The sequence below is a fragment of the Mustela lutreola genome, chromosome 2 (assembly GCF_030435805.1).
Source record: "Mustela lutreola isolate mMusLut2 chromosome 2, mMusLut2.pri, whole genome shotgun sequence".
NCBI classification, from domain to species: domain Eukaryota; kingdom Metazoa; phylum Chordata; class Mammalia; order Carnivora; family Mustelidae; genus Mustela; species Mustela lutreola.
This window is the reverse complement of record NC_081291.1, coordinates 224,534,330-224,556,739: the sequence shown is the minus strand read 5'-3', so window position 1 is coordinate 224,556,739 and position 22,410 is coordinate 224,534,330. Positions and strand designations below refer to the sequence as shown.

The following is a 22,410-nucleotide window of genomic DNA, read 5'->3' as shown; positions in this document are numbered from 1 at the left end:
TGTTTTACCCGAGACACACGAGAGCAGGAGCCCTCACGGAGACCAGTGTGGGATGCTCAGGTGCCCGCCCCACCAACACCTCCTCGCTGGGGGTTGGGGCCGCTCCCTGGGCTCAGCTCCTCACAGTGCTGGGGGCAAGCCCTGGGGCTGTGACACGCCCGGCACCCAGGCGGCCTCTTCCTGACTCCTGGCGGGGGTCCTGCATGGGGCCCCTGCGGGGCTCCCCTCGTGCCCCCTGGGCACTGCCGCCACGCCTCTCTGGCCCAGACTATGCTCCCGTCACGGACCTCTGGGCCCCTGTCTCCTGTCACCCCAGGGAGTCCCGGCTGAGCCCTCATCCCCGGCCACTGCCGCAGACCTGCCGCTCACGACGGCGAGTCGCCTCCCCAGAGCTCAGACCAGGAGCCGTCCGGCCTGCCGGGCCCCTCTCTTCCACAGCCCACTCTGACCTGCCGGCCATCCTTCAATCTTCAAGATGCTTCTGGAACACGGTGTTCCCTGGCCCGAGCCCCACCTTCCGCTGGTCCCTGCAGCCTCCTGTCCCCAGCGGGCCTCACGGGCTCCACTCCCGGCCTCCTGCGCTTCTGTCTCTCCCTGCACAAGCTGCAGCCGCCCCTCGGCCAGCTCTTCTCCGCCAGAACGCGCCCCTCGGGGCCACGCCTTGTCTGAGAGCCACGGCACTTGTGACGCCCTCCACGCTGCGGCCTTCTCCTGCTTCTGTGGCTCCTTTTGTTTCTAAGATACGTATTCAACCTGTCCACTGGCCGTCCACAGCTCCTGTGCCCGGAGGAAGGCCTGGGTCCACTGCGGCCCCACCAGCTCCGGCCCTGAGCACAGCCCCTCGGCCAGGCAGCCTGGGTACAACAGCAGACAGGAAGGGCCTCGGTCCTTGTTTGCCGTGAGCGAGTGTGGGGGCCATCCACGGGGGCCTGTGTCCCGCCCCCGCCAAGAGCTTCAGGGTCCAGAAGAGGCACACGAGGCTTTCCAGTGAAGCACGGGTGGGCAGAGCTGCCCGTCGCGAGCGAGCGGGGCCGGCAGCCGTGCAGGGACCGGGCCGGCCGCCAGCACATAGCGGCGGTGGGGGGAGAGGTGCGTTCTACGATTCAGAAACAGGATCTCCCTTATTGTCATTTTAGGAAGTTTTGCAAGAGCAACACTAGAGTGACCTTGCAAGTCAGACATTTAATCAGGGTGGGGAGGGACGAGACGGTGACCTGTGATCAGCCGGCGTGCGTGTGTGTGTGTGTGTGTGTGCGCGCGCGCGTGTGTGCGTGCAGCGGAGCCAGCGGCGCTGGGGGGCACAGACAGGAGCAGGGCCAGTGAGAGCAGCACACAACGTTTATTGAACTCCAACATGGTGCAGAGGTGCTACCTGGCCAGCCCCCCGGAAGATGCCTGGGGGTCCCCGTGTGCGTCCCCAGCACGTGACAGACAATTCAGTGTAGTCTGGACTCCAGCACCCCCACCTCGCCTGCACCCTGGCCCAGGACCCTGTCTTCCATTCTCCCTCCCCTGCCCGATGCAGGCCTGCGTGGCCGGGGCCGAGGGGGCACGGGCCTGCGGGGGCGGGCAGAGTCGGAGGGGTGCTGAGTGGGACGGAACCGCTCAAAGCAGCCGCGTTCTAGACGGTCTAGGACAGACGGCTTGTGGGCAGTGCTGTCAAAATGCCAAACTAATTCTTCAACAGGTACACGGACACTAAGGGGCAGTATTTCTAAAACGTCACAGATGGGAGCGCCCCAGAGCGTTTAAAAGAACTAACACGGCATGCCGATGCACGAACACACGAGCATAAAGTAAGCGCGAGAGAGAGACCGGGGACCGAGCCCGAGCGGACGGGTCTCAGACAGATCTGCTCTGTCGCTGTGTGCATGTCTGTGGCACAGGTAACCTCCGTTAATAAAGAAAACCTCTATTTGTATCTGCGACGGACGGTGGGCGGGCGGTCTGTACAGCGTGTGCAGCGGTGCAGGTCAGGGTCCCCGGAGCAGAGCGTCGGGCGGGATTAGAGCGCGCCCATCCCAGTGACTTCAGATGTCAGCCTGGAGAGGACAAGGCAGAGGGGAGACAGGTGACGATGTTCTCGTAAAACAGGACGGGAAGCGAACGGCTCGCTGTGTGCGTCCTCACGGCCCCCGCCCCCGCCCCCGTCTTGCGGGTCAGAAGTGTGGCCGGGAGCTGGAGACCGAGGCGGGACGGAGGGAGGGGGCTCACTGGGACCACGCTGGAGCGTCTGTCTTCCCTGTCACCACGTCAAGGGTGTGTCACTAACCGCCTGGACAAGCTTCGGCCACCATGATCCTTCCCGAGCTGAGTGTGTGCCGAGTCCTGGGGAGGCCCCCGAGGGAGGACAGCGGCTCTGGGAGGGGCGCCGCATCACGCTGCCCATGGTCCGCAGTGGGGGCCGCAGTGGGGGCCGCCGCCCCTGTCCACCCGGCCCCCCCAGAGCCTGGCCTGATGTTCTGAGTTAAAAAGCAGGGTCTGGCCCCGGGCGTGGTCTGGCCCCTGTTCTCTGGCACGCCGCTGGGCTGGGAAGCTGACCTCCCCTGCCCCTGTGTCCCCTCTGACCCTCCCACATGCCCAGATTCGCTGCTCGGCGGGGGCTGGGAGCTGGCCGTGTCTTTACAGCCACGGGGCGTGTGCGAGAACAGAGCAGTGATGTGCTCTCCGAGACTCTGTAACCCCATTACCCCAAGCGTGTGGCTGACCTCAGGCCGTGTAGCCCCCCTCTCGCCCCCAACCGAGACTGCAGGGTGAAGGGTCAGGTGTGAGCGTGCAGAACGGGGGTAGGGCCCCAAGTCCGTGTGGAGACTGTCTCCACCACATCCCGCCCCCAAGCCCAGGTGGGAGAGAGAAGCCACCAGAGAGGACCGGGCACAGTCTGGGCTCCCGCAATGGCGAGCCCGTCCCTCTGAGCGTCGTGTCCAGCCAGCGACACGTTGGACGTGACACGTTGGACGCGACACGCTAGACAGGGCCCTGTGCACGCTCACCTGGCATTGATGAGATACTGGGCAAGGCTGATGTTGGCTGGGGTCCCCGTGATGGTGATCTGGCGCTCGGATGACCCTTCTGTGGCATTGGCAATTTTGATCTGAGCTCCAGACATCTGTCGGATTTCATTGATTTTGGTCCCTTGGCGTCCAATTATGCAGCCTATTAGCTGGAAAAAAGGACGGAGGACTTCCTCAGAGAAGAGCCCCCACCCCGAGCTGAGTGTGCAGAGTCCTGGAGGCCCCCAAGGGAGGGCAGCCCAGGCGTGGTGTCCACCACACTCTACCCTCCGCCCTCCCAGCAGGATGAGGACCGGCCCCCACCCCCCAGGAGGCAGGGCACCAGGTAGCTTTCCCGCTGGGGCTGAGGCTGCGGATGCCCGGGCTCTGCCTGCCGTAGCGAGTCCAGACAGGTCCCAAAGGGGAGAGGCACCTGCCGCGTCACCTCCCCTGCTGTGCTTTGGGGACCTGGGAGCCAGGGAGCATGCAGGCGTCGGCACTGGGGCCCTCTTGGCGGTGTCCTTGGGGTGGAGGAATGTTTGTCTGAAGCCAGAGTTTAAAGGTTTTTGCTGCCTGAAACCCATCTTCTGATGAACTTGGTGCAGATCTGAGGACACACGTTCCCTGTGCTTCCCACGGTGTGAACTCTGGCCACCCTAGGCCATCCGAAGGAACAGGCGGGTCACCAAGAGTCAAGCAGCCAGAAGGGTAAGAGCCAGGGCTCCCTGGGACACAGAAGCAGCCACACACGGGGCTGGACTGCAGCCCGAGTTCTAGACCGGCTCTCTGGGGCAGCCCACCTTGCTGTGTGGGGGCAGCTAGGGCCTGAGAGAAGCCTCCACAGAGGCGGCAGCTGGCACCTCTCCATGTTCCCTGGGGGCAGAACCGAGTCCCTGCCTGAGCTGGGGCCGCTGAGGTCAGCTCCGAGAGCAGTCATGGAGCAGGGGTGGGGCCAGTGCAACAGCGTCCAAGTCTGCCTCCGGGACCTGGGGGAGAAGCTGCCTGGCCGGGAGCGTCAGCTGTGCTAGAAGCCCGCTTCTGTCCACGCGTCCGAGGGTTAGAGGGAGCCTGGAGCCAGGCGCAGGGTAGCCAGCAGGAAGGAAGCCCATTTACAAACACAGATGCCCCTGGACCTATGCAGTGACCACAGCTCTTGTCCCTGAGGTGACCTCCAGCTTCTCACTCTGCCCTCCTTCCCTGGGTGAGGTCAGTGGCCTCACTAGACCGTCAGAGTCTCCGCAGATGTTCAGAAAGCCTCCACCCCAGGACCGCCCGGCTCCCCCGACCTCCTGCCTCGCCCTGAGGTCTGTGAGGGAGCAGCCACTCTCCCCGGCCTGGAGCCTCAACTTGTCCTTCTCTGGCAGCAGAGACCTCGCGAGGGCTGCCTTCCGACCCCGCCAGGAGAGGCAGGGGCCTGCTGGGCTCGTGGGCCCGTGGGGGCGGCAGCACTGGCCCCTGACGGAGGGTCCCCAGAAGATGCCGGCACTCAAGAGGATCCGCACACTTCCTTGACCTCCAGCAGCCTAACCTCCCTTCCAGAAGCTTCGCCCTCCAGTGCAAGTGCTGTTTGCCGAGCCTCCTGCAGAACCGGCTTGCTTCCTCCTCTAGGAAGCCACCGGAGGAAGCCGTCTCCCCGGGCCCGGGGCCCCACGTTCTCAGATATCTTGCCTTTCCATTTCCTGGCTGAAAACGTAGTCGTGTCCAGCCCTCTCTTCCTCCCTGGGGCCTCATCTCCGAGGGGCCCTGCGCTGCCCCCCAGCCGGCCTGGGGCTCCTGACGCCGCTCCAAACTCCTTACTTATGTGTGGAACGTGACCCTCTTCCAGAAAGAGCTGAGGCGGTGTGGGCGCTAGTGACACCAACCCCGGCCGAGCCCTGCTCTCCTGCTCGCCCCTCGACCCACACCCAGCTCTCTCCTCTTACCCAGCGGGCTGCCACAGGGAGCCCCGAGGGAAGCCACGAAGACACTTTCAAGCACCGTGGTTCCTCTTTGCTGCACCCCAGGCTCTGTGGGGACACACCTGTCCTCTCTCTCATCCTAGAGTCACCTGTATGAGGCCTTAGATCTCTGGGTGAATCTGGGGTTGGGACCAGAGACAGGGCCCAAGTGTGGGGTGACCACAGGCACAGGGCCTGCGAGGACCCCACTGTGACATCAGCCACAGAACCCAAGGCCAGATGCCGCCAGCAGCAGGTCCCACACGGCTGGCGGCCGTGCCCCGGCCTGGGTCCCCGTGCTACGGAGCCTACGTGTGGTGGCGCTTACCACGCGCCTCTGCCCGCTGGAAGGTCCTGCTGTGGTGGTGGGGAGAGCCCCCCTGGCCTCCCTGGGGGGCCGGGGGGAGCGCAGGAAAGCCCCCCGGCAGTGGTGTCACCAAATCCTCCTCCCAAGAAGGGGGCCTCTTTCTGAGGGACTCCCCGGGAGGGCACGCTGCCCGCTCTCTGAGCCTCAGCCCCTTGTCTTGCTTTCTGGGCGCCGGTCCCTTCGGGCAGGGAGCCTGGGACAGGAGCCCGCCCGTCGTGAGCGGAGCGGCCTCCGTCAGGGCCTGGCGTGAGCGGAGCGGCCTCCGTCAAGGCGCAGAGGAGAAGCCCCGCGCGCGCAGCGTGGTCCCTGCCTCTACCCCGTGGGTGACGCCTCAGGGGGCTGCCTGCGACCAAGCTGGTTAAGGACCATCTCACGGGACGGCAGGGTCGGGGGCTCCCTTGAGCGGACCCCCACTCCCGGAGACACAGGAGCGCGTCACCTGCAGCCGGACGCCAGGGTCCCAAGGAGGGTGGTGGGGGAGGTGCCTCCCTCGGTCCTACGCCTCGCTCTTCTCCCGGCCTGCTGCCCGTCCCTGTCCACACGCAGGATGGGCCAACCCCTGACGCCACAGCTCTGCATTTCTCGTAGGGCTTCCGGCCTGGCTGGTGCCAGGGGCAAAGCAGGGAAGGACCTGGAAGACCTCGGCTCGATGGCAGAAAAGGCAACTGATACGTGAGCCGAGAAGGCCAGTCCCCCAAGTAGCCGCCTTCCTGTGCAAGCCTGACCTGAGCCGCTGCCCCTCAAGGACACGTGGCCCACACCCCCCCGGTGTCTGGGTTTCAGATCAGAGTCCGCGTCCTCAGGATCATCAGGGTCAGAGGACAGCAGGTAGGGCTGAGCGTGTGTGGGGGGGTAGTTCATGAGGCCACTTTGTCAGCGGAGCCCTGCGCAGGGACAGGCCGTGGCACCGGCTACGGGTGTCCTGCTGCAGCAGACCCTCAGAGCGCTCCTGGCCCACGTGCTCCTCAGGCCCGGCCCCGAAGTCCCCTTGGCTCCTTTCCTGTCTGGTCTCTCGGGAGCGTGACGTCGTGTGCCTTTCTGTGGCCGCTGTACCCAGCCGGGGAAGGGAGGGAGTGGTCCGGGTGGTCGGGGCTGGCCGAGGGCGCGGGTATACTCACATCATTGGGAATGGTGAGCTCGTGAGTGCTGGCCGGGGGGCTGGCGTCCAGACCTGGGCACACCAAGGGGACAAGGTCAGGCCGACAGCAGGCTGCTCCCAACGTGCCCACCCCCACGGCCTCCCAGAGTCCCCACAGGCGGGGCACACACGTCCTGGCGGCCCAGGCCCTGTGAGCTCTCAGTCCCAAATGCAACCTACATCTGGAGGCCCAGCTTCTCTCAGAACAAGGACAAAGAGCCTTAGCACGGTGACGTTTCACGTTTTCATCTTGGACACATGCTGGTTTCACTCCTGCACCACGGTGTGATGTCGGGATGCCCTTCACAGACCTCTGGGGGCCCCCATGTTGGCCAAGTGTGTGCCCTATGGTCCCCTATGTACCCCTAGTACAGATGCCCCTCTAATCCGTCTGTGCCGGCAGAGCCACGGGTCCCGCACGGCAACCCCACGGCCCTGCCCTGCGGCCCTGCAGCCCCGCACTGCCAGTCCTGCCCCGCAGCCCCACAGCCCCGCACCTTAGCATGGCAGCCCTGCAAGCCCCGCAGCACAGCCTGTACCACAGCCTCGCTGCCCTGCCCTGAAGCCCCGCAGCCCTGCTCTGCAGCCCGGCAGTCCTGTACCACAGCCCCACACCGCAGCCCTGATGCCCTGTCCTGCAGCCCTGCAGTCCTGCCCCGCGGCCCTGCAGCCCCACAGCCCCACGCCTGTTCTCCTGCCCCGACAGCCCCACCGATTCAACAGTCAACCAGTAAGCCACCAGGCCCAGTAGAGACGGTGCGCTTCTGTGCAGAAAGGGCAGACATGGACCTAATGGATCACCAGGCCCCCAGTTTTTATCGTGACACTCTCAGCTTGGGGCCTAGCAAATCAGAGACAGCTTCTCACAGGATGAGGTCTACTCCTGCTCCTGAAACAGGGACAGCAAAGTGTGCAGGGGCTGCGAGAGGACCAGCGGGCTCCCCTGCCCTCAGCACTCCCGTCTCCTCATCCAGAGGCATCTCGAGCACCAGGTCCAGGCACAGCCGACACCCCGTGCCCCCGGCAGGCCCCGCGTGCGTCTGGAGCCTGGCCCCGCAGAACCGCCATCGCGGCCCGGCTCACACCGTCGGAGTACCCCGGAGCCAGCGCCCTCTCTTTGCCTCCCTCCGGGTGCCTGCCTCTGCCCCTGCCCCTCGGTCCACACTCCACAGGCCCCGAGAAGCCTAAGGAAACGCAAGTCGGATGCCTTCGAGGCCGTGGCTACTGCTTCCGCCGGCGCCCACCCTGCCGCCTCCTGCTCCCGCCGTGGGCCTCCCTGCCCACCCACCCCTCCCGTCTTCCTGCTTCCTCCTCCACGGCACTTGTGTCCCCAACACCAGACGCACTGCAGTCATCAGGCTCTGCCCCGAAAGACCGCAGGGGCCCTCCGCGCTGGGGGGGGGCCGCTGGCAAGTGCTGAATGAACCAACTCACCGGGAACCCTCATTCCCTTCTGCGCAGCTAAATCTAGTTTCTGCTCTTTATCTTCTTCTCAATACAGTTATCTGACTGTCCAACCGTCCAGCCACATCCCATAAACAGTGACCTGCGAAATGTCCTCTAGGAGATCTGCCCAGTCCGGGGGGAGCCCGACAGGAACGCCTGCCCGGCCTGCTCGGGGAAGGACAGAGAGCCCAGAGTCCTGCCCGCTCACCTCGGCGGACTCTGGCCCAGGGAAGGAAAGGGTCAGGCTTCCGGTCAGGAGGGCACGGGAATAAACCGCTGGTTCGCAGACTCGCCCGCTCACAGCCGGCCTTCCTGTCTGGGGGCCTCGTGCCCAGTGAGCCTCCCTCGTGAGATGCGGACGCCGCCTGCGCTGGGACAGGGGTCAAGCCTCGCCCCCCAGCCCGACCTGCTTCGCGAACGTTGGTGACATCGCCCCTGGTCACCACGCCTCCTACTCCCCCAGCGGCCGTATGGGGACACGCATGTGTGTGCTCTCCCTGTGGGTCCCATGGGGCCTCGGGGCGGGAGGTCATCCCAGGGACGCCTTAAAGTGGCCACGTGCACACACGGCCCACAACCTTGAGGCCTGCAGGCGGTGCTGGGGGAGCTAGGGCAGGGCCGGTGGGCGGCTGCGGGAGTGGGGGTTCCGTGTCCTGGGCAAGCCAGGCTCCTAGGTCCCCAGCTGTCCCGGGAGACGGTCGCTGGGTGGGAAGTCACGATGAACTCTGGCGGGCTCACAGGCATGTGTGAGGGTTGATACCCGTTTCCATCATCAAGTCTGTCCTACACGCTTTTCTCTGATTTTCATTCATTAAATTCTGCATTCACTGCATTGAGAGCTGCACTGAGACGGAACCCACTGGGGTGCGGGCAGCATCAGGGCCGGCATCTCGGCACAGGGCCCGCCGCTAGGATCTGGGGCCAACACCTGGAGGGGTGACAGCCAGCGCCTGCTTGGGAGCTCTGACCCCAAGGGGTATGGGAGAGCAGGCGGCGCCCCCCCGAGGGAACGGACTGCCCTGTCACGAGGCTCCAGCAGGGTCACTGCCCCCCCCCGCCCTGCCGCCCCCACCGGGCCCTGGGGTCAGCCTACCAGAGCCTGCCCTGCGACAGCCCAGGGGATGTTAGCGCGACCAGATGCGTGTGGACAAATCCGGCCGAGGGTGCTCTGCTCCCTGACCGTGTGCATCTCCCACGAAATACACTTCCACAAAGCAGGGTCAGGTCCGTTCTGCTCCGCAGCCGCCCGCCCACACACACACTGCACCGCCACCCTGGGGCCCTCCTGACCGGCAGCTGCGCTCTGAGCGCCTTCTGAGCCGGGGACCTGCCACTGCCTCCCAGAAGCAGCAGCCGGGGCGGACCCACAGGCCGGGTGCCCTGATGGTGCTGAGGCGCTCGCCGTCCCCGCGGCAGCCGCGACCAGGCCTCCTGGCCCCTCCCCCCGCCAGGTCAGCGACCCCGAGCCCGGGTGGGTCAGGTGCCCGCCTTCTGGGCCTGCCCTCTCTCCGTCTAGGGTGCTTGTGTTTTACCTGACGACTGGCCCATCAGATTTTGAGCTTCTTCGGAGGAGTGTAAAGGCAGCTTTTCTCCTGGAGAGCAAAGAAGAAACAGATTTAATGTTTTGCCCTCAAGGAGATAAGCAAGCTCACTTCAACTAGGGAAGCTCAAGATCTGACTGGCGCACGCGCAGACCAGCGCACCCGGGGTGCGGTCACCTGCACGGCGGCCGAGGCCACACCCTGCCCTCACCAGGGAGGAAGGGACGTCCGGCTGGCCAGACGCGGCTGAGTGAAGGCCCACCCCCACCCTTGTGCCAAGTGGGTGCCGACAGGGGCGGTGCCCTGGGCTGGGGGCTGGCTCATCTCGGCTCTCCCTGGGGCGGGGCTGGGTGCCGGCCTGGGCAGGTGTCGCTCCAGGGCTGTGCACTGGCCTCCCACAGGAGGGCACCCCCGGCTGCCTGTCTGAGCTCTTGCTCCTGGACAGAGCAGGCTTCAGGGCTGGCCGAAGGGATGTGTTCTGCACAAGGGCTCCCAGAACGCCTGGGGGCGGCGGAGAGCAGGCAAGGACCCTCGAGGGGACAGACGTCCCTTCACCAGGCCCTCGCGAGGTGACGAGCCTACCGCAGGACACACACAGACAGACCTCCCGCCCGGCCCCTGCGACGTGCCCCCTGCTGCGCGTCTACACTGCCGCCTTGGCGTCCGCAGCTACAACTGTACCTGCTCTGCTCGCCGCCCTGAGAAACGACCGCTCAGAGAGTCCCCAGGTGAGAAGAGGAGTAGAGAGGGCAGCTGGGTACGTACCGGGGAAAGCGGGGTTGGTCTGTCCGAGGGGAGGAAAGGGGGTTTGCTGCATGGCCAGCTGGTGGAGCTTGGTCAACTGCTGGGGTAGGAGGGACACGAGAGCTAAGAAGATTATTGTCATCGGGCACCAGTCACACCAAATTAAAAAGGCAGTAACAGGACGTTGCACAAATAGAGGGGCCATGCGGACACATGGCAGACGCACAGCGCAAGGACTTGGCCTGGGAAACCAATGGGCCACGGGGTGGGAGCGCCCAGTTCCTTTCCTCTCCTCGGCTCCCTGGCAGCTCACCCAGGCCTGGCGGCAGCAATCCCCAGACCACATGCAGGCGAGGGAGGCCTGCAGAGGCCACTGGGCCCCTTGGCTCTGTGGGGAGGGTCTGAGAGCCACAGAACAGGACCTGCCGGGCCCCAAGGGGCTTCGAGGTCATGCTGTCCTTACAGAATGCACGTGCCTTGTGCCAACGCCCCTTCTGCACATCTGGCCCCACCCCAGCCCTGGCCTGGACCTCGCCCTGAGCCAGCCCTGCCTCCCCTGCAAGGCCTCCCCAAGCTGACCTTCCAGGATCACAGAATGCAGTGCCAGAAGGTTCTGTGGGGGGCAGGTGAGCACCTCTGAGAGGCTGTGAGGGTCTCCAAATGGGCCGCTCTGTCCCGTTGTCCCCCACCTACTGGGCTTTCTTCAGCTGTTTTTATCTGGGCCTCCTCCCCCCCCCCCCTCTGTCTCTTTTTTAAATCAGGCTCCACACCCAGCCCAAGCCTGATGCGGGGCTTGAACTCACGACCCTGAGATCATGACCTGAGCTGAGATCACAAGTCAGACGCTCAACTGACTGAGCCACCCAGGGCGTCCCATCTGGGCCTCAGTTCTTAGGTCAAAAACCCAAAAGAAGGTAAAGGTATATGTGGTGAGTCCTGGCTGTATTTTGGGAACCGAAGGCGGAGTGCTGGACACTCGGCGGGATGCCCTCAGGCCTCGCTCACCCGCAGGGTCTGCACGGCAGTCTGGGAAATGGATCCGCTCCTAACCTCCTCCTGACAGCAGGCCCGGCCCCAACGTGTCCCAGCGCTGCTCCGGGGCCGGCCCCAGAGCCCCCCGGGGTCAGTGGGCGGGGCACTCAGGGAGGAGCTGGTGTCCCCAGAGACACGAGTGTGTCAGGGAGGCGGCGCTCCTGCCGGAGGACACACACTGCGACACTCAGAAGCCTTCACAGATGCCCCTCAGAGTGAGAGAGGAGTGGGTCGCTGAGGGCCGTCAGCAACGTAGCGCCACGCAAACACCAGACCCCCTTCTAACGTGAGGAGGATGCGGCCGCCCCGTCGGTCATGCTGCATGGGTGCGGCAGTGGGCACAGGGGCCACAGTGTGTCGTGCCGCTCGGTCCAGCTCCTGTTGTTCCCGCAGCGCGAGGCGTGTGGACCCCGGCTGCCGCTGGGAGCCAAGCCGCGACCACCTGTGGCCTCCTGGTCAGGCCTTCGAGGTGAAGCTTTCGCCGTGTGAGCCCCTGGGACGTGAGAAAGGCCGCTGCTGCAGAACTGACCACCCCTGGTCTTTCCTGGCCAGCTCCTGTGACACAGATGTCACAGTGTCTGCTTTTGTCCCTCCCTTGCTGGACAGAGCGACTGCCTCCAAGTGCAGACTTCTCCCTGTCTTCTGGGGTGCCCCCCGACCTGCGGCACTCAGGGTGGGCCTGCTGGGAGCACCGGCCACCCTGACTCAGGGAGGCCCCTCTGGGTGCATCCGAGCGGGGGTCAGGTTCAGCTGAGAGTCGCTGGTGCACCCAAGGCTGGGGGCTGACCCGGCCCGTGTCAGGTCTGCCCCGGGACCTAACATCCCTGAGCACAGTGTGACCCGAGCGGCCACTCGTCGAGGAACCCTGAGGAGGCTGTCAGAAGAGCACACCCAGCAAACACTGTCATGGGGACACGACACCCGCTGAAGTCACAGGGAGGAGAGGTTAACACATGGTCTGCGCCTGCTGTGCCCCGGCAAGACGACCTTGCAGGGAAGGGACCTGGAGGGCCAGAGACCCCACTGCGTGGCCTAGCGAAGGCTCCTCTTTAGGCGACAAGTAGGAAAGATGGCAAGTACCACAGCATCCTGGGGCTCGAGGAACGAGCAGAGGGGGCACTGCTGGGGGGCCGGACGCACACACTGGCCCCAGGAAGCTACATCCAGCAGGCACAGGTCGCACAGGTCACCTGGCAGGGGCGTGCTCTGAACCCACCTTTGGGCGGAGTTAGAACGGGGCTAAGATGACAAGGCGGTAACGGGAGTTCCTGGGACCCGGCGGAGACCCCGCTTCTGGAGAGCATGCGGGAGCCTGCAGCAGAGACCAGGCGAGTCGGGCCCAGGGCTGCCCGGCTGTGGGGGGCGGGGCACGCCGGGTGCTCTGACAGTCGCCGGGATTTCCACGAGAGGCAGCACTCACACTGGGATGTGGTCTGGAGCATGACCAGCCCCGAAGGGCCCCGGCCCTCGGGCCCGGGACAGGCTGGTGGGGAGCCTTCGGGTGTCCCTAGGGCCGCGAGGTTGGCTGGCCTGGCCGCTCCGTGCTCCTGTCCCGCCACCTCTCTGGGCAGGTGCTTGGACTCCTCCCTCGGGCAGGCTCTGCTCCCGTCTGTCTCGGGTCCCCACGAGCGCCCAGCTGTGTGTTGGTCAGGACCGCGGGGGACAGCAGAGGAGGGTGGGGCCCTGGCAGCAGAACCGGCCTGGGTTAGCTCCGGCACTGAGCCGCTTGGCGGAGCGGGGCTCGTCTGGTCTCCGCTGCCCCCGTGCTGATCTGCAGGGTGGGGGCATCAGGCGAGCCAGCGGCCGGCCACGCGGTGCTGTCCACCTCCTCTGGGGAGCGCCACCACTGTGAACCACGGGGGCTTCCCCCCACCCACCTGTCCGGTGCTCCCGGGCAGGTAAGCAGGGGGTGTGTCCTGTGGGTCACACGCGTACATGGAGGAAGCCACTGGAGGCTGGAGCACTTGGTGGGGAGCCACCGCCCGCTGGCAGCTCGGCAGTCCCGGCCCTAAGCTCCGGCTGCGTCTCCTGAAGAAACGGCCCCCCCAGCGGCGACCCTCCCTCCCTCCGTGCAGCAAGAGTGTCAAGGGACGTCTGGGGGAGTCTGGCTGGGCGCACGGCACGGCCCGGATAAACGCCGGTCCAGGGAGCGGGAGGGCAGAGAGGCGGGTGGATGGTGGAGGTCACGGGCCTCCCTCTCGTCTTGGTTCTGTCCTGAAGCAGTCAGCACGTCACCTCCTTGGGATGCCATTTCTGTATTTTCTAAGGAAGGAGCAGAAAAAGTGCCAAGAGGATTCCTACTTTTTGAGACGCGCTTGCCGTTAGAACTGCGGACCCCCAGTGCTCCCACGCGTCTCCACGCCACTGGGGGAGGGGGGACGGGCGGCGAGGCACAGCTCTCCGCCCCTCGCCGCCTCCACCGGATGCTGGATGGGAACAGGAAACAGATCCGCGATGCAGGCGGAGGCTGAAGCTCACTGGGCTGTCACGAGACCGGCGCGCCGTGCCCCCGCCGCTCGCTGTCCGGAGCGGACCACCGGCGTGTTGGGGCCGTGTTCATGTCTCTCCTGTGACATGCTCGTGTCCGTGCCGGTGTCCCGCTGGGTGACCGTGGCTTACTCTCAGACCCTCCCGTAGATCAGATCTCAGTCCCGCGTCGTTTGCCGGGAAGATCTTCCTCCCACTCTCCTCTGCTGTCTTTTTAGAAAGATGATTTTTAAATTTTAAGGTAGACAAATTCATTTGTATTTTCTTCACAGTTTGTGCTCACGTTTTGGTTACGGAACCCTTCCCTGACTTGAGAACAGAAAGATCTCTGTTTTCTTCAACGTCCTGTTTTCCTCTCTTGTGTTGAAATTCTTGGCACGTAAGAAGTGTTCAGGTCAATGTCCCCACGTGGATGACCACGGCCACCTGTCCTCGCCCTGCCATCCACACCGGCAGCCGCCTGGCCAGCAGACCCCTGGCTCCCTGAGCAGCACGCTGGCCCAGGGTCGCTCCCGGCGCCCACCCCGTCTAGCTCCAGCGGTGTGGCCCTATAGCTTGTCCCCGCGTCCGCCAGGACGGCTCTCCCAACTGTCTATTCTTTTCATTGATATCTTTATTATTATTTTTTTATTTTTATTTTTAAAAAGATTTTATTTATTTATTTGACACAGAGAGAGAGAGAGATCACAAGTAGGCAGAGAGGCCGGCAGAGAGAGGAGGAAGCAGGCTCCCCGCTGATCAGGGAGCCCGATGCGGGGCTCGATCCCAGGACCCTGAGATCCTGACCCGAGCTGAGTGAGCCCCCGGCGCCCCGGATTTTCATTGACATCTTGATGATCCTTGGCCGTTGCTCTTCCACACGGATTTTAAACAGCATGTTAACCCCCTGGTAGGATTTTGACTGGAATTGTATCACATTTGTACCTTGATTTAGGAAGAATTGACATTTTAAAGATATTTCATGTTCCTACCCATGAAGAGAGAGAGTACAGCCCACAGGATTCCAATTTTTGATGGCTGGGGAGTTGTCTTGATGGTGCAATGAGGGACCCTGCTGTGTGATGTTTCTGGGCCTGACGTCCATGGGGGGTGGAACGGTGTCCAAGCTCTGTCACAGCAGTCGGGGCAGGCTCCCTACTCCTCGTCAGATTTTAAGCTTTTTGATTTGTTGATTTTTTTCTTTGTATGTGTCTGAAGGTATGTTTTAGGTGCAGACAAGTTTTGAACTTGCATCTTCTGGTGAACTGAGCCTTTATTGATACGTAAATGACTAAATGTAGAATTTGCCCTAAAGTCTTGCTTTCCGGCCCAGCTGATGCGCGTGTTGGTGTGGAGGGTCTCCCGCATGAGTCTTCCCAGGAGAGACTCTCCTTCAGTGCCGCTGGGTCTCTGTTCTTTAGAAGCGTCTCTGGGGGAAACAATGCTAGATTTTTTCCGTTTTGTTCGTTATTTGTTTATTTTTCATCTTTTTTCTTTTTTTAAAGTCTGATAGTCTTATTTTTTAACTGGAAGGTTACTTTTACTTTGATCGTAATTACAAACATGGGACTAATTTCTGCCATTTTATTTTATCTTGTACGTCTAAGTGTGCTGACTTTTTAAGGTTTCTTTCGTGGTTTTCATACTTTTTCTTCTTTTGTACAGACCCGTTCCCCCGCTTCTCCCTTCAGCACTGGGGTGGAAGTCACGTGAGTAAATTTTTCTGGGTGGAGGTCACAGAAGTCAAATCTTCCCTGTCAGCGGTCACTTTGACATTTTAACACGTTCATCTTAAGTCTAACCTCCGTACCTCTGCCTCTTCTGGGGTGACACGGTGACCGGCAGAAAGTCCGAATCCCCTTGGTCCACCCGAAGCACACGTCAGCTGTCTCTGTCCATCTGTTCTGTTAACGCCACGAGTTAGGCAGCCTTGTTGTAGGCGTGCACACAACTGCTGCTTTTGTTCACCTGAATGTTTACGTCCTAACGCAGTCACAACCGCCACTATTTCTTGGCCTGTTCTTATGTGAATGAAACAAGTCCCTCTTTCCCGCATCTCTAGTCTTCCCTCCGCGGTCACCGTCCTCCCGAAGGGCCAGGCCTGTGGGTCATGGCTGTGAGTCTGAAAATGCTTGCATTTCGGTCCTTGGAAGATGCTCGTCAGACAGAAGCCGGGCTGACAGCTACTCCGCCGCGCCACGACCTCTGGCTTCCGGGGGGGCTGCTGAGATGCCCCACGCTCGTGCTTGCTCCTTGGGAGCATTCCCTTTCTGACTACTTCGGAGTTTTGCTTTAGGTCTTGATGTCATGCGGTTTTAGATACGTATAAAGTGCATTTCTTTTTGCTTATCTTGTTTGGGAATTCTTGGGATTCCTGAATGTGGGGCTTGGTTTCTTTTATTAATTCCGAGAAATTCTCAGTGCTTATCTCTGACAATCTTCCCTCATTCCGTGTGGGGACCTCTTCTTGGGGCTTCGATGGGATGAATGCAGACTCTGCCTTGGAGGGCAGGCTGGGCGGAGGTCAGCAGGCGGCTAATGGCTCCGCAGGACAGGGGGCCGACAGAGTGCCCCTGGGGTGGGGGCAGGGAGACAGGGACGACCTAAGGCGAGCTGGCCTCCTGCTTTTCCCACTGGGGACTTCAGGGGTCCGGTGCGTGGGTCCCTCTCCATGTATCCGAGCTACAGGGTCCTGAGGAAGGAGCAGGGCCGAGGTGAGGCCCAGCAGCAGGCGGCCTGGGGGGCGCAGGCTATGCTCCCCACCGTTGCCACTGTGAGGTGCCAGGAGCAGCCTCTGCGCCATCCCCACGGGGCTCCAGAGGTGACTGGCGGTCATCAGGGCAGTTCCTGCACCCCCAGGGACATGTGAGTGGACAACTAGGACCTGAGGTGCCTCTTCTCACTGATGTCTTCTACTTCTGTTGTGACTCCCGTGGTACTGTCTCCTGCTACGGACTCTGAAGAGCACGCTTCCTGGAGCTCCGGGTCCCTGGGCGTCGCCGCCAGGAGCCAGTGGCTCTTCAGCTCGGGTGGTGCGCTTCTCAAGCGGCCCCTTCCTTGTGTGTAACTGACCACTACCGCGCAGTCAGCACCAGGCGCGGTGAACGGGCCACCTCTAACAGCCGGCTTAGCTTCTGTTTGCTTTTGCTGTCCCTTAGATGTCCCTTAAATGAGGGCGCGCTATGGAGGAGTGATCTGGACCCTCTGAAGACCAGCAAAGAAGAATCGCACATGGGGGCGGTCTGAGACCGACGCGTCCCTGCCGTGTGGTCACGTGGAGTAAGAGAAGAGACACAGCCACTGGGCGGGCAGAGGACGGGGAGGTTCCCACATCCGAGTCCCTCTTGCGTCCCCCACATCCGAAGCCACGCAGACCTGGGCCGGCTGTGCGGAGGTCAGCGCAGCAGCCCCTGGCTCTGGAGTCCGGCCAGGCCTGGGCCCACCCTCCCCACACCTGGTGTCCTGGTGCCTCTCCTGGTAGGTCCAGGAGGATTCGGGCTGAACAGGTGAGCGGCAGGCAGGACCCTGCAGGGAGCCGCAAGTCTCCGGGTAGGGTGACCGGAACGCGCTCGTCAACACCAGGCCCAGAGAAACACGTACGGTCTAGTTCTGTAGAAAGTCACACTCAGCGCTAACGAACGTGTTTTCTCACAGTCTGCAGCTCGGGTCACAGGCCGCTGGAGAGTCCTGTGCTGTGTGTCAGCCACCGTGGCTCAAGCGCTTAAACAGCATTCAGTGTATTACAGATAAAACAGGGCTTCCCACTATTACCCTATCTGCGTTCTGCGACAAAGCCTTTAAAATCCCTACTGAGTAACACTGAACTCAAGTAAAAGCTGCCTTCCCGGCCGCCTTCACCGACGTCACCAGACCGTGGCTTTATTTTTGTTTGGGACGTCAGTAAGATTGTCCAGTCTTCAACGTCTCGAGCCTGCAAGCCACACGCTTCTCAGGGCTCTTGTGACTGAGTCCCAGCAGCTGCCTGGCCCTGGGGGCCAGTCACACAGCAGAAGGTCGCACAGAGAGCCGTTTCCTGACAGTCGACTATCTCGAGGCTCTACCACGTGTAATGAGGCAATTACGCAACAGGGATTATTAATCAGTTTAACCAACCTGAGAAAAAACCCTGCATAACAACCCGCTTTTAAGAGATTCTGAGAAAATCACAAGAATGACACAACAGCCAAGTAATATAGAAACCAGTCAGCCAGACCGAAGGCCTCAGCCTCCGGCAGGTGCGCATGCCCACGGCCCTGGGAACTGCAGGCCAGAGACGCCTCCCTGTCAGCTCAGAGGCCGCATGAAACCCCAGGCCATCGTCGTTGGGTCTGTGGCTCCCGCCTCAACCTCAGAGCTGTTCTCTGGGGTCAACTGCCCTTTACCAAGGGCCACACCCCTGTTTTCTGAGTTCCTGAGCTTTCAAAAAGACGACGAGCCAGGTTTTCCAGTCCACACTTATGCACGTGCCTGCACGTCCAGCGGCACAAGACCATCGGGCCCCGTGTCAGACGAGGCCTGTGCCACCCCAGGGATTAGGCCTGTGACCCACTTGGTTTCTGCTCTGATTTCCCAGCACCCCCACTCAGGGCCGTCTGTGAGGAGCCGTGGAGCCCATCAGAGCACCCGACCCACCCCCACGGGCGCTTCCACTCTGCACGGCATTCCTGTGCTGGGACGGGCCACCCCTTCTCCCAGGCTCTAACATCTGCACCCCCTCATGGGTGCAGTGGGTGGTCGCCCAGGTGACGAGGGACGGGGCATCACCCACCTGGAGCTCCGGGGCCTGCCCCTGCCTGCTGTGGGGGGTCTTATGGACCAACCCCCACTGCTCCCTCCTTCTCTCGGGCAATGCTGTCAGCCTTCCTACGCTATGAGACTTCAAACAGGTTTTAAAGCTGCTGAGGGTTCTTTTGAGAAGGCTGAGTGGGTTCACACCTTCCCCACCTCCCCCACTCCTGGGGTCTCTAAGAAACACAGAAGGCAGAGCACCCCTGGTAACATGGAATGGGACGTGGGGGTCACTAGCAGAGGCCAGGCTTTGACACGTGTCCTCAGGGGGGATGTCGAGGTGGCTGTGGGCTCGGCTGGGCGGGCAGGGGACGCGAGTGAGCAGGTGGGCAGAAGGCGTGTCACCGCACCAACCGGCTGAACTCAGACAGCTGTGCCCCTGCCCGGCTTCTACCCAGCAAGGAGTTAGGGCCCTCGCAGCATGTTCTGGGCAGCAGGAGGACAGCTTCAGGAGTGGGGGTGGCCACGGGCAGACATGGGGACTAGAGATTTAGCATTAAGGTAGTCCCCCCTGGGACCACTGAACGTGGACTCGGGGTTGTTCCGGGGGCAGGGAGAGCCTCCCGCTTAGCCGACTCTGCCCCTGCGGGATTCTTCCAGAGGAGCAGCCTTGGCCATACCCCTGCTCTCTCTGAGGGGCTCCCCGCGACGGCAGCAAGCTCTTACTGAGACTCGCTTCGCTCTGGAAAGCCTTTGCCTGCTCGCCTGCTCACCTAGTCAGCACGCAGGGGTTCGCAGAAGACTCGAGCACCCGTCAGCCTGGCGGCCCTCCCAGATGCGCGTCTCGGGTCACGGAGAATGCAGGCGGGAAACGCTTTCTCGGGAGAGGCCGTGAAGCTCGGCAAGTCTCCGGGTAGAGAAAACAGGCTTCTCCCGGCGGACTCCAGGCGCGCCGCGGCTGCTAGAAGCAGCACCGGGTGACCGCTGGCTCGGCCCCCTTGCCCTGACCTGGTCCCTCCCCTCCTCTCTCCCTCCCTTCGAGACCAGCTCCTGCAGGCCTCTGGCCCCTGGCGCACGTCGAGATCCCTGTGGAGGGCTGGCCCTGGATCGCGCCTGCTGCCCTGTAGTTGCCACACACTGTCCCCTCAGTTCCTGGGCCCCTGCACGGTGCATTTTCAGGTGTCCCCATCCTCAACTCTGACACGGTACTCAAACGGTGACGCGCTCGGGGATGGCTGAGTAGCCCAATGGTGGAGCGCGCGGCTTCAACACCGCAGGGAAAACCAAGGTCCCTCCCGTTGGCTTCTGACCTCGGGTGGGGAGGCCTGGGGGCGCCACGAGTGTTGCGCGGCTCCGGAAAGTGCAGCCTTACCGGACGTTCAAACATGCTCTCCGGCATCTCTTAGAGCACCTGTCTGAGAGCATGTCGCCTGACTTGCCAGGCGGGCGGAGGGCACCCCGCGGTCCCTGCCCACTGGGGCGAGTGCCCGGCAAAGCAGCCCTGCGGCCGCCGCCTGAGGCCCTGTGCACGGAGGGAAGCCCCAGAGCGCAGCGGCAGTGAGAGCAATTTGACGTCAGGCCAAGTCCTCCACACGCGCAGAATTAGTGCTAAGAGGTTAAAGGTTACTCAAGGTCATATGGAAACGACACAGGTCAGGAACACCGAGAGAGCGGTATTAATATTATTGTGTAATATTAATATTAGTAGCGAGTAACAGCAGCATGCAGGGGGAGGGGCAACGAGAAGAGAAGGTGGGGGGCAGAGTGGAGACTCACATCTGGGTGGGGGATGGCGTACTGTCCCTGGATCGTGTAGGCCTAGAAACAGAGAGACACCGTCAGCTCGGGAAGCGGCCAGCCATGCTGTGCCCACCGGTGGCCCTCCCCCGGGGACGAGGGCTTTCTCGGGACTGTGACTTCCTAGGAACAGGCCCAAGGCCCCATGGTCAGCGCGCCCCGCCTTCCCCAGCAGCCTAGGGCACTGGGAGGTGCAGAGAGGGGGATCTTGGCGCTGAGCCTCACTGGCGCCCACAGGGGTGGCCGGGGCCACCCCCAGACGCAGGAGCCCGGGGAGCCACAGCCCAGGCACGGACAGCCACAGGCCGGGCAGTCAGCGGGGAGAGCGAGAAGGCCCCCGCTCCCCGGGGTTCTTCAAAGAAAACCCCAGTAAAGGATGGAATCCTGTTAGAGACGAATTGTTAAGCTTTTGAAACTTCCATCAGCTTTCAGAGTAAACACTTTTACAAAGTATTTATCCCAAGAAAAGCGAACCAAACAACCTTTCTGAAGGCAGATTAAGAAATGCACCAAATCAGTCACAAGAGGGACTGACCGGTCTTGTGACCTCAGAGGGCCGCACAGCCATTCTCACAGGGGGCTGCACGTGCTCGGCCCCACTCCCTGGGGGCCAGCGTGGGTCCCTGAGGCTTCAGCTTCAAGAGAGATTCCGACCAGCCACGGCACGAGTGTGGACCCGTGCCCCCACCCCGCTCCTGCTTCAACAGTCCACCGGCTAGGGTGTTCCCAGAAACGTCATGGCCAAAGACAAACGAACCACAAAGTGTCAAGGGAGAGCAAAGACCGAGGACTTGTCAGGCCTCACGTGCTGCGGCGTGGAACTTGCCACGCCCGCCCTGGGCCGCGGCATTGGAGGCCCCCGGCGGGAAGGCCCAGGTGCGGAGGGATGTGGCTTCCTGCCCCTGGCCATGTGGGTCCTCGTGCACATGCTGAGTGGACCCGTGATGCCCACCTGTGTCCGCACGTGTGCACCCACAGAGGGAGACCCCAGGTCAGTCCGAGTGCCACTCCCACGGACTCCACACTGAGGGGCGGCCTCCGAGTTTCCGTCCAACCACGGCTTTTGAATCTGCCCAGAGTTTTGGTCATAAACAACCCAACCTGGGAGTTGAAGGTCAGCCAAGCCCTGGAGAGCGACCACGGGAGGCAAAGCCCCAGTCTGGGTCGGGGTCCGCCAACGGCGTTCCAGGAGAAGTAAAGGGATCTTATCAGATGCAGCAGGAGGCTAAGGGGACCGTCCCTCCCCCTGGACTTCTGTCCACGGAGCAGCCAGACCTCGCAGTCAAGGTCTGTAGAGATGCCACGGGGCAGGTGCCCAGTGGGTCACCATGTGTACCAGGCCCCGGGACACAGGCTGCGCCCACTGGGCCAGGCAGGTCTATGGAGGTTGAGGCCAGCTCCCCGCGTGGGCCCACACGCCCGAGTGAACCCCACACGCTACCCAGCAGTGCGGCTCCTCCTCCTAGGCATTTCGGACTTCTCTCTTCCTCCGAGGGAATTCTTAATTCTCCCTGAAGCGCATGGGCAGTTTGCCAGGCCCTCCGGACAGCGGTGACATCCGGACAGAACAGCCGGACGGACAGAGTTCCGTCTGGAGGAGACCGTCACCCTCTGTGAGTGGCCTGAGGTGCACGGCTGGTGCTCCCTGGCGGGCCCACAGCGAGGAGCGTCTCCGGAGGTCAGTTGGGGAGGGGGCGCTGGCCATGACCCTTAGGCCTGGGCTCTGCGGCAGGTGGGGGTCTGGGCTCCGAGGGCCCCGTGGCCGCACTCCATCTGTCACAGCCCATTGCTGAGCATGTGGGGTGGCTCCTCTGTCCCACATAAGCAGGAAGAGCCAGGGGGGAGGCCAGACCATCCCCGGGACACGCGTGCAGGGCCTACAACAAGGATGACACGGAGGGCCGGGGCTCTGCTGGGCTTGACCCGTGGGGCGTCCCGGGCTCCCGTGTATCCCTGTGCCTCCCTTTGGAATAAAGACCTGTGCTCCACCACACGGTGTCACCACGGGTTTGTGCACGTGTCAGGGAAAGGACACAGGGCTCTGAACAAGGGCCCCTGACTGCCTCTGGCCTGGCCTTCCGACCTGTGAAATGGGGGTGCGCACACATCTTGGGGCTGCCGTAGGAGGGCACAGGGACATGAAGGGTCCAGACAAAGGGCAGGGCTGCTGGGAGACTGCAGGGCTGAGGAGGGCTGGGAGGGGGGCCCGCAGCGGATGCTG

General features: G+C 62.7%; 2 protein-coding genes and 1 long non-coding RNA gene across 19 annotated transcripts in view; 2 read left to right on the top strand and 1 right to left on the bottom strand.

Moving 5' to 3' along the window:
- Nucleotides 1-1,320: 1,320 nt before the first annotated feature.
- PCBP3 (poly(rC) binding protein 3) overlaps nt 1,321-22,410 on the bottom strand; it is a 249,420-nt gene continuing 228,330 nt past the window's right edge. For 9 of the 16 annotated variants that reach the window (XM_059164968.1, XM_059164972.1, XM_059164970.1 and 6 more), the window contains 6 exons: nt 20,169-20,210; nt 10,188-10,266; nt 9,414-9,473; nt 6,416-6,468; nt 2,994-3,163; nt 1,321-2,042 (listed from right to left, as the gene is read on the bottom strand). In XM_059164968.1, the coding sequence (XP_059020951.1) occupies nt 2,006-2,042; nt 2,994-3,163; nt 6,416-6,468; nt 9,414-9,473; nt 10,188-10,266; nt 20,169-20,210 (441 nt within the window). In that variant the 3' untranslated portion in view covers nt 1,321-2,005. The remainder of the gene's footprint in view (nt 2,043-2,993; nt 3,164-6,415; nt 6,469-9,413; nt 9,474-10,187; nt 10,267-20,168; nt 20,211-22,410) is intronic. The other 7 variants (XM_059164971.1, XM_059164961.1, XM_059164965.1 and 4 more) reach the window with 3 other exon arrangements.
- Nucleotides 5,160-8,456, top strand: LOC131825482 (uncharacterized). Its single transcript, XM_059164974.1, has 3 exons — nt 5,160-5,654; nt 5,886-6,125; nt 7,937-8,456. Exons 1-3 carry the CDS (start codon nt 5,171-5,173, stop codon nt 7,942-7,944), a joined length of 732 nt encoding a protein of 243 aa, XP_059020957.1. The 5' UTR covers nt 5,160-5,170; the 3' UTR covers nt 7,945-8,456.
- Nucleotides 9,253-22,385, top strand: LOC131825484 (uncharacterized). 2 transcript variants are annotated; one of them, XR_009351268.1, is made up of 5 exons: nt 9,253-10,150; nt 10,632-10,792; nt 10,928-11,080; nt 15,330-16,696; nt 16,823-22,385. It is a non-coding gene; the product is annotated as an uncharacterized LOC131825484 (long non-coding RNA). The 2 variants fall into 2 exon arrangements; XR_009351269.1 differs by lacking the exon at nt 16,823-22,385 and having other exon boundaries at nt 15,330-15,373; nt 15,727-16,013.

Bases quoted from the DNA above. Each gene is read 5' to 3' on its own strand.
- LOC131825482 (XM_059164974.1), top strand. From the start codon at position 5,171: ATGCCGCCAGCAGCAGGTCCCACACGGCTGGCGGCCGTGCCCCGGCCT. The intron at 5,655-5,885 runs GTTAAGGACCAT...CATTTCTCGTAG, and splicing joins GGCTGCCTGCGACCAAGCTG to GGCTTCCGGCCTGGCTGGTG.